This window comes from Rhincodon typus, chromosome 24 (assembly GCF_021869965.1).
Source record: "Rhincodon typus isolate 14 chromosome 24, sRhiTyp1.1, whole genome shotgun sequence".
NCBI classification, from domain to species: Eukaryota; Metazoa; Chordata; class Chondrichthyes; order Orectolobiformes; family Rhincodontidae; genus Rhincodon; species Rhincodon typus.
In genome coordinates, this window is record NC_063355.1 from 12,863,997 (window position 1) to 12,875,041 (window position 11,045).

At 41.1% G+C, this 11,045-nt stretch overlaps 1 protein-coding gene across 1 annotated transcript in view; it reads right to left on the reverse strand.

The window, feature by feature from the left end:
- Positions 1-7,433: 7,433 nt before the first annotated feature.
- srrm4 (serine/arginine repetitive matrix 4) overlaps positions 7,434-11,045 on the reverse strand; it is a 344,995-nt gene continuing 341,383 nt past the window's right edge. Inside the window, exon 14 of the mRNA XM_048611588.1 lies at positions 7,434-10,349. Coding sequence (XP_048467545.1) covers positions 10,082-10,349 — 268 coding nt within the window. The 3' untranslated portion in view covers positions 7,434-10,081. The remainder of the gene's footprint in view (positions 10,350-11,045) is intronic.

Sequence of the window (11,045 nt, forward strand, 5' to 3'; positions counted from 1 at the left end):
AGTGTGTGTGTGTGTGAGAGTGTGTTTGTGTGAGAGTGTGTGTGTGTATGTGTGCATGTGTGTGAGTGTGTGTGTGAGAGTATATAGTGTGGTGAGGTCACCTGTAGCGTGACATGAACCCAAGGTCACAGTCGAGGCCATCCTCATGGGTACAGAACTTGGCTATCAGCCTCTGCTCAGCAATTTTGCGTTGTTATGTATCTTGAAGTCCGTCTTGGAGGATGCTTACCCGAAGATCAGAGGCTGAATGACAGCTTCCATGGTCATCAAGTGAGTTATGACTCAAACATAGAGCTTCTGGCTCTGAGGTACGGGTTGCACTGTAAAACCTCTTTGACATGGAGGAAGCATCAATAAGCCAAACCAAAACTGCTTACTCAATTTCTGTATATATGAACTTTCGAAAGCTATGAGTGGCCAGTGCCTGGACATCAGGAGCAAAACTATTAATTGCTTTTCTCTGTATTGGAGATAGTAGGAACTGCAGATGCTGGAGAATCTGAGATAACAAGGTGTAGAGCTGGATGAACACAGCAGGCCAAGCAGCATCATAGGAGCAGGAAGGCTGACGTTTCGGGCCTAGACCCTTCATCAGAAATGGGGGAGGGGAAGGGGTTTCTGAAATAAATAGGGAGAGAGGGGGAGGCGGATAGAAGATGGATAGAGGAGAAGATAGGTGGACACTCTCCCTGGTCCATAGATATGGAGATAAACTGTCATACCCCACTGTCAAATTGCCCAGATCTACTCATATGGCAAAGGTTAGGAATTGGAAACACCTCACTACAAACGTTTAGTAGAACATAGAATTCAGTTCTGGATCAAACCATTGAAGTACAGAGATTAGAGTTTAAATCAGATTGAGGCACTTATCGATCCTACTTACACTCTTCATCTTCAGATCGAATTTAAAGTAACACTCCTTACAACCTCTCACTTCTCGAACCCAAGTGAGTGCAGTGTAAAACAAACTGACACAAATTGATCAACATAAACGATGCTGCCACTTATGAGTGTAAATGTTTCCACATCTTCCTGTTGGATTCTTATCAAGTAAAGCAAGAAATTCTCAAAAGGCCAGTATCAACTGCAATTTATTGGTGGATGTGCCAGGCAGATAATTTAATCATTCCGAAAAATGAGACAGCCAAGGCAAGTCCCCTATTGTACCTTGTGGAGAATTCATTGTGACTGGATGTTAAAATGGCATTATAGTGACATCAATGGCAGGAAACTCCATGAGAAGAAGTGTAAGTGCTTGAGTGCTTCTGCCTTAAGTGCAGTGAAAGTTCTAACCGCTACAATGCATGCAGTACCTCAGAGTTGGAGGCTTCAATTTTAACCCCTGTTCTGCTGTGAGTGAAACATGGAGTGTAGGGGGGGCAGGTTTTTTTCATAGATTCATAGAATCCCCACAGTGTGGAAGGAGGCCGTTCGGCCCATCGAGTCCACACGACTTTCTCAAGAGCATCTCACCCAGACCCAGTCCCCCACCATAACCCCACATTTACAATGGCCAATCCATCTCACCTGCACATCTTTGGATTGGGAAATGAAAATTAAGCTGAGTCCGCTCAGTAAGCCGGAGGCATAGTTTCCATCCAATGATAACTTTGAAATTGGCTAAGATTCCCACTGTGGGCGAGTGAGGGTTTAATTTAAATGCATAAAATCACAGCGCAATAACGTTATTGGTTTTGTGAAGCTGTTTACTGTGAGTGAGATGGGAAGTGCACTCGGTGCCAAACTGTTTTGCTGAATCAGAACAGGAGGTACTGACTAGTCAGAAGAATGAAGGGATGTTTAGAAGAATTATATCTGTATATTAACACTCCCATCCACTCCTCAATGAGCCGCTAACCTTGAGGTCTCTATCTCAGGTTGGCATTGGTGCCAACAGCCTTGCCTAGTTTGCCCCTATGCCAAGGACCCATGTAAAACTTGCCCACTGATTCTGATGATGATCTACCATTTTTGAAGAAGTCTATTCTGCATTATCTACACAAGACTGAGGCATAAGAGATGTCAGTGATGGAGTTCCTTCTCACCTTATTTCCTGATTATTCTCCTTGAAATCAAGACCTTGTAGTTTCTTATGATCTCAAAATCAAAGTGTAAGAGCTTTTGCTGAGGATCATTGAAATCTCAAGAGATGTGAGTGCTAGAATTTACAGTCAACTACCTTTATATTCTGTCTGATTAAGATTGTCGTTGATTTATGAGTTCTAGAATTGCGAGCCCACAGTGAGGGCTTATGATTGTCCAAACTCAATCTATTCATAAACCTTTCAGTCTGCAGAGGAGATTTCCATTCCATTAGTGTGAATGAATTGAAATGCAGGCCCCAAGTTTGAAAGCATCTCATCAGTGCCTCATCATTTAGGGTTGATTTTAAGGGAGCTGTACTTCCAGAATATCTTTCTCCATCCCAGCTGAAAGATCAGACATTACCATCCTTCTGAGACCTGGTCACTGTGCAGTGATTATGCTAGAAGCAGCCTTAAATGATTCGAGATGAAACGTGCGGCCCCATCTGGGAGGAAGTCCTTTTCAAGAGAGCTGCTGGCCAATCCAATTAGATGGCAGCTCGTTTAGTCCCAGCAACACCAAGGGCAAGTATGACTGCTGCTGGAACTATAGGCAGTCACTGAAGAAGAAGATTGCTGGTCACCAGACTTGAATATGAGTCTAGGGCTTTGGATGGGCCTGGCTGTGCTCCAGTGATGGTTGGAGAGCAGTTGGGGTGGGGGCATGGGGTCTAGGCTTGAGAAGCTGGTTGGGGGGAGGATAATAAGGTGGGTACAAATGTGAGGTATGCCTCTAATGGGCACAAGGGGTCCCCCAAAGGAGGTACCGCATTTCCTGCCAATCTGCAGTCTGCACTGTGAAAGCTACCAGGCTTATCCCTTGGCAGCTGCCTCCCTCTCACATGTAAAACAGCGATTAATGTGGAATGAGGCCGGTGAGGCAGTAGCTGGCTACCTAAGTTCCTCAATCGACCTTTGGGTGCAGGGGCTGCCTGACACATTCCCTGCCCATGATTATCTGGGAAACAGTTTGGAGGTTAGTGGGAAGGCCTCATGCATTACCTTACAGATTTCCTCAACATTCGAATATGCCAGTGGGGATATGGGGGAATGGCTACAAAATCCAACTCCACATCTGGAGCTTTACTCGGAGCTGTATCCATTCTGCCAGTACACACTATCCAGATGTGAAAATAATGGTACCACCACATTAAAACAAAATAAAGAATCATGGAAGCTGGAGATCTGAAACACACAATAACTGGAATCTGTGACACATTAAATAAGAAGGATTTGTCATTCACTAGCTTTTGATAAAATGTAATGCCAAAGAAGCTTATGTAGGCTGGAATTGAAAGTGAACTCATTTTGTACTTGAGTGCACAAAGAGAAATGGATTTAAATGAAGGTTTTTACGTTACTTAAAGGTAGACTGACCTTTGTTTGAGAAGTGATGTCATAATTAAAATGTTTAAACCTTATTAAGTCATCAAATCACAAACATTAGCAATAATATTTTTCAGAGGAGGTAGAAGCAGATATGATAGCAACATTTCAGAGACATAAATAAACAGACACGCAGGGAAAAGAGGGATAGGGACCATATGCAAGCAGTTGGGATTAGTTTAGAATGGCATCATCATTGGCACAGACATGGTGAGCCTAAGGGCCTGTTCCTTTGCTGTACTGTTCTATGTTCTAGATTTTGCTTTCTTCTGATCATGCTGACGTTGGGAGGATGAATGTTCTCTCCTTTATAAATACAGATTTAGATATTGATTTAGATTTTTCAGACATTGGCATTCCTTGGACATCTCATCCAAGTAGCCACAGAGCACAGCTATTGCTGCTCTTAGTAGTCTCTTGCTTTGTACTTCACATAGTGCTTTATGCTACCTATTCCATCATTTGTAATGTTGCTTGCACAGGATTCAGTTGCTGGAAAGTGCTGAAGATAAACATTTGTGACACTATTTTTGTTGGGTTTTCTAATGGCTTGTCTTTAGTTCGTAGCCTGATTAAGAGCATAACCCCTGATGTAGAGGTCCTTATGTTTTTGAGAAATGATTTATTTGGATGAGATTGACGTAAGTCTGTGCCTTTGCAAGAGAAACATCAGTGGTGCGAAAATGTTGACAACTGCAGTTGCCTATTTATACGCTCACTTTGCACTGAAATGAGTACACAGAATATATTGAAACAGTGTGGTATTTTGATTTAATGCTTGCATTTGGTTTGGTGCTCAATTAGTATTTAATCTGCGAGCACTTCCAGACTTTTTGACATCGGTGCAGACGTTATGAAGCTTTACTAATTTTCATATGATTTTGTGGAATCTGTGTTGTGGTTTGGGTTCTACTGGTACCAGTGACAACAGAGGCCAGCTATAAATGTAGATGGCTGTGGCAGTTAGGAAGAAACCATCGGCTGAGCTACTTGTGGCCAACATCTTTTCAGATATGGTTTACCATTTTTCTGCAACCTTTATGCATTTTTTAATTAACTCATGGAACGTAGGTGTCACTGGTGGCCAGCATTTATTGCCCATCCCTAGGGAGGAGGTGGTGGTGAGCATCCTTCTTGAACCATTGCTTGTCCATGTGCTGTTGGTTGATCCACAATGTCCTTAGGGAGGGAATTCCAGTGCTGCTACTGCTTACTGTTGGCCCTGACCTCATCGGTGTTGTAATGTAAAGGTAACTATTTATTTTTTAAAAACTTAAATGTTTCCAGTTAGCCATATGCACAAATCAATTTGCGTAGCTGATGGATACTTTGTGAACTTTGAATTGGATTATTCTGTATTTTAATCTGTCTGATTTAGTTTTCACACTGTTTCAATTTGTTCATTTCTTAGAAGAAGAGGTGGTTCACAAGATACTTGAGATCAAATTGGTAGGTATAGTACATGATTTGAGTTTTGAGATTGATATTCATAACCTGTTGATTTGTGGCAAAAGAAAGGAAGTGGACAGTTTTTTTGCGATTGGTACTTTTTGAGATTGTGCTACATTTGAAAATTAACACATTCAAACATCCTTTTTATTGTGGGTGTCTTTTTTTCTCAAAAAAGGTAAAATTACTGAATTTGAAAGAAGCATTCTTGCTGACATTCCACATGTGTAAGAGCAGTAAAGTTATTGCTTAAACAGAATGAATGTTATTTTGTTACCAGTTATTTATTGAAGGTTCCTTGAAGTTGAAGAGAGAAAGTTGTTAACAAGAAATTACAGATATCATGAGGACTGCAGTATCTTACAGATAAGATAATAAGGAGAAAGTCCTAATAAATCAGTGTGGTATATCATTACCACATGTATAATTATCGTCAGTAGCATCATCATTGTTTGAGTTTGTGTTGTTAACATGAAGAAGTTAACACTTGAAGTTAAAAGCAGCAACTGTGATGACTTCAGTAATTTAATAGGTGGTATTTCCTCGTACAGGTAGGTTCTTGAACAGCAGATTTTTGGGAGGGAGAGAAGTCGCTGATCATCATTTAGTTCTGTAATTTCAGCGCTTTCACATCCTTTTCAACAGAACACAATTTGTTTTCTGAATACGCTTTTCTCTAAGTCCTCCCTTGATCAAAGCTTCCGCCTGAGAGTAGTTCTCAAAGACATTTTCTTGGCATTCTGCATATCAAGGTGGCTATACAGTCAGTTGTATACAGTTGCAACTTGTAAAGTGACTGTTCCAGACTGAGTTATCTTTACCACAGTGGGAGTGGATTAATCTAGGGTTTTAAACTAGACACATCTATTGTCTTTTAGCTGAGGCATTAATATTTTAATATTAATATTGTACTTTAATATTGTTGACTTCTGTAGGAAGGCTGTTGCTAAACGTGACAGGATGCAGCAACGATTTACAAGAATGTTGCCGGCACTGGAGGTTTTGAGCTATAGGAAGAGGCTAAATACACTGGGGCTATTTTCCCTGGAGTGTTCGGAGGCTGAGGGGTGACCTTGCAGCAGGCTATAAAATCACAAGGGGCATGGATAGAGTGAATAGCCAAGGTCTTTTCCTTGTGTGAGAGAGTCCAAAACTAGAGGACATAGGTTTAAGGTGAGTGGGGAAAGATTTAAAAGGCATCTGAGGGGTGGTTTTTTCACACAGAGGATGGTGCGTGTATGGAATGAGCCATCAGAGGATGTGGTGGAGGCTGGTACAATCGCAGCATTTAAAAAGCATCTGGATGGGTATATGAATAGGAAGGGCTTTGAGGGATATGGGCCAAAGACTGGCAAATGAGACTAGATCAGATTGGTAAGACTGGTTGCTGCAGATGAGTTGGATTGAAGGGTCTGTTTTTGTGATGTATGACTCTGTAATATAAAGTGCTGTGGAAAATTAACAGGTCTGGCAGCATCTGTGAAGAGAAAACACAGATACTGCCAGACCTGCTGAGTATCTCCAGCAACTCCTGTTTTCATGTGTTACCAGCACACTTCCTGTGAAGTTACAGCAGAGAAGCAAGGGCATTCCCCAAAGGCATTTGTCACCAGTTTTGTCCTTGTATGGCATTCTGCCAAGTGTCCCATTTGTGACCCTCAAAGCCCATGTAACTCAGCAATATTTGAATGTGTATGTGACATTGGCTGGCCAGTATTCTTTCAATTTTGTGAGTGTGTTATGTTCAAAAGAGATGTTTTGGTAGATACATTTTAAATTGCAACACTGGACTGTCGTCACGAGCAATTTGAGTGAGATGCATGTTAATCACAACAGGCGCTTATGAGTTTAAAACTAATGGAGGGCCATTTGGATCTATCCTGTGCAAAAAGGAAAAAAGACTTATAAAGCACCTTTCAAATTCCAATGCCTTTATAGCACTTGAAGTGATGTAAATGTTTTAATATAGGAAACATGGCAGCCAACTTGCACTCAGCAAGTTTCTAGAAACAACTATGATATTGTCCATTGAATCAATTTGGTGATATCCATTTGAGGGGTAATTATTGACTAAACTAACAGGAAAAGCTCCCTCATTCTTCATTAAAATAGTGCCATGGTACGCTTTTAGTACACTTGAAACCAAAGGGAGCTCGGTTTAACATTTCATCTAGAAGATGGCACCTCTGACAATGCACTACCTCCTTGGTTATGAACTGAAGCATCATGCTGTATTCCTGTACTGAAGTTTCTGGAACAGGATTTAAACCCAAAACGCTCCGACTGGAAAGGTCAGAGTGTTGCTACAGACATGTAGAGCACATAGAAGCTCTCCTTGTCCAGCCTAGTTGAAAATTTACAATTACATTGCAAACTGCTTCCAGATGATGGGTGTAAGATTTGTATGTGTGCCAGGATACCAACAACACAAACCAAGCATCAAATTCAAGTCAGAATATTTATTTTTCTTTTAACAGATTTGCTTTACAAGCTCACAAATTAAATGCATCAGGAAGACTAATGTCATGAAGAATATATCTTATTTTCACAGGAAGATTAAAAGAGCTGGTACATAATATTAACTGAAACCTCTGACTCCTGTGCAGAAAGAGATAGAAGAATTAGATACCAACTGACATTATCGAACAAGTGTGCAGTCAGTTCAACCTTGTTATTTTGTTTGTTCTAAGACATTCAAAAACTATTTGGGTTGAAAGCGTTCTGACAAATACAAACACACCTATAGAATTGTTATGCGTGACTGGTAATTCTAGCTACATTTGATAATACTGAACATTAACCAATGCATTTTTTGGCAGCTATAATTTATCATTGGGAGGTTCATATAATTCGGATTTTCATTTGAAGTGGTATGATTACAGGCCCTTAATCACAAACACAGTTTCACAAAGTTTTGTATGGAATGGCTTACAAAATAAAAAGTAAAACAATGAGATTGTTCACACTACGCACGGCAGTTCCATAAGTAGAGGCTCTGCTACCTACTCTATATAAATAAGTTAAATAAATAGGGCAAATAAATATTAAATAAATGGGTACAGTATTGACCTTTATTAATATATTTACAGTGCATAGTGAAAATACAATTGATCGAGAATTAGCAGAAAAGATTTTGGTATATTTGCTAATTAGACATGACAAATTGAAATAAATATCATTGGAGTGCAAAAGAAGGAACAATATTAAAAGTCTATCAATAATTTACTAAAGGTCATCTAGGGGGTACCCTTATGTACTAACTTGCAGGATAAGGTTATTTTCAATCATTGGCAGATTGCTACTGTTGCTTTGTTTTTTGTGAATTTGGTGCCAGTCAGGGTGAAAGATGTTCACTCTGGTAAGCAAAACACTTCACCATTGCAGGCACTCTGAGTCACTATCAAAGACGTCCAGGTCAGGTACAGCATGGCTGGAGTGCAAACCTCTTCACTCTGCCAAAGGAATGTGTGAGAGATTGAATCTTTGTAAAATATCTATGACTACATCGATGCGATCTGTTCTTTCCATACCTAGCAGCCAGCTGTACTGTACCTCTGAGGAAGGTTGCCAACCATGGGCCAATTAGAAGCTGATTCAGAGCACATTTGTTTGACCAGGAGAATCTTGTTTGAGATTGTCCTGATGTATCATAACCTCTGTGCTTTGAGTGACTCTTGTACAAAGCCCAGTCTGCTTTGGAGTGCAGTTTATGTTATCTTCCTTTTAAAATACATATATACATGTTAAAGATGAAATGAAAATACTTTCTCGAGATTCTGAATCCAATTAACTCAGTATTATAAAATAAATACATTATCTAGTTGTGGCTATCTCATCCTAGGCACACTTTTTCCTCCTTTTAGTTTGCTGAAATAAAAGTTCATGTCCTACTCCAGCTCTTTCTCAGATCCCCAACAGTGAAGAACTCCTTATTTTCTTCAGCACTCTCTTTCACCTATAGACAATCCGCTTTTAAAAAAACAGCTTGGCATCACCTACTGTTTACTGTTTTACCCCTCTTCTCCAAATCACTTAAATCTATGCAGCTTGCTGCACTACGGGCCACTCTTTTGGTCTAATGATGTCACTTCCCCAATAATAAAGAGAAAAGGCTGGAAAAGTTGAGGTTTACAGAAGAAACATGTTCTCATGTGAGGACTTTTAAGACTATATGGAGAAAAAGACTAGCCTTCCTTCATCCCTTGCATTATTTCATTATTCAGCACATGGCCTCAATGTTTAGATTTGTTAACAATTAAATTTTTTTCAGCGCATTGCCTTGCTGGTTAACCAGAATCAGTTCACGTAAACACTCATTTTTAAACAGGCAAAGCAGATCAGACTGATAGTCTGTTGCGGTCTGTTGGAATCTCGCCACATTCTGTGAGTGGGCTTGAAACTGTAGCTGTAAATTAACAACTGGTGCTGTTTTCTGCTGGGGAATGGAATGGTAGCAGTATCCTACTGCTAAATGCAGCTAGCAAGATGGTAGGGTGTACAATCCATACACTGTACACTGCAGTAGATCTACTATGGTGAGTTTGCGATCAAACAGACACTCTGAATCCAAGAGAAATGGGTGTACTTGGCATTTCTAAGGGTGAGGGCGATGACGAGTGCTGGTGAGAACGGTGGTGGGAGGGAACCTGTGTCAGCTGTTCTCACACATAACCTTATTCATCATCTCGGTGTGCCAGGGCCTAAGCTTCCTCTGAAAATAGCTACAGTGCACCTGCTGAGATGCTACAACTTTCATGTTTAATTGCTACTATTGGCACTGTGAACTGACTCTGTGTTGGGACTACACAGCCCTTTGTAACAATCAGACCAAAACATGATGGAGAAATTGCTTTAAGTTACTTTGATCAAACTTGGCATAAGTTTTTTTTTAAATAAAGAAAGCACCCAATGATTTCATTTCATCTTTAAAGTAAGGGATGGACAAGGAGAAATATGAATCTGTTTTTCTGTTTCACATGTGCTGTGACACATTCACATGCACCAGATTCCACACGTCACTTAAGCAGTGGGAAACCAAAATAACAGAGAGGTCAATCTGCAAGTAGGCAGCAGGGAAGGATGGTGGTGCAAGGGGAATGTAGTGCTCTGGGGGAGGGGGTGCGTTGGGAAAATAGGGAATGTGTTGCCAGGGAGAGCGTTCAGCGTCGCAGGCTCTCGTAGCTCCCTGCAGAATCGTAGCTCTTGCTCCTACTGCGGCTGCTGCTCTGTCCTGGTGAGCTCCGGCTCCGGCTCCGGCTCCTGCTGGCACTGCGACTCCAGCTTCTACTGGAATAGCTCTGGCTGCGGTTCCAGCTCCTGCTCCGGCTCCGGCTCCTGCTCCTGCTGCTGTACCAGGAGGAATAGCTGCTGATGCTGCTGGAAGAGGAGGGGCTAGGCCTATAGTACGGGATGGGTCGTTTGCGAGCACTGATAAATAAAGAAGATAAGAGTGTTTTTTTTTAAAAAAAACGCTCACTGACAAACAACATGCTGGTGATTGTCAAAGATGGGTGTCCCTTTCTTAATGCATACTGGTGAGGAATTAAATATCGGTGGAGAAACAATTGAAACAGTCTTGATCCCCTGTATATTCCCCTGATATTCTGGTCCATTAACTTCAGCAAAATATTGTATCATACAAGTCCAATAATCAGGCAGCAAACAGGATTCCACAACTCTCTCCCCACCCTTGTTCAATTTCACATTCAGCATCTGGAAACTTTCCAAGCAGTCCATCCTTACAACAGCTGCATAATAATGACCTGAGTTCACAGAGAACTGGAGCCTGAGTCTGTAAGGTTTCCAGAATATGTCTCTCTTCTCTGGTCCCAATTATATGGTTATGTTTGATAAAGCCTGTTAATCTTCACTCACATGAGTGGACGCCTGATCTTATTACATTCCTCGCCTGGCGATATCCCCCATTACCATCTAGTTGGAGGTTCAGTTCTGGTTCAGTGAAGATTGCAGGAGGGCATGCTAGGAGCAGCACCGTCTAAAAATGAGGTATCGACTTGCTGAAGTGGCAGCACAGAACAAAGTGGATGCTAGACTGCAGAAAACAGCATTTGATAGACACAGCGAAGTGATCTCAGCTAAAATCATGGAATCATACAGACACGG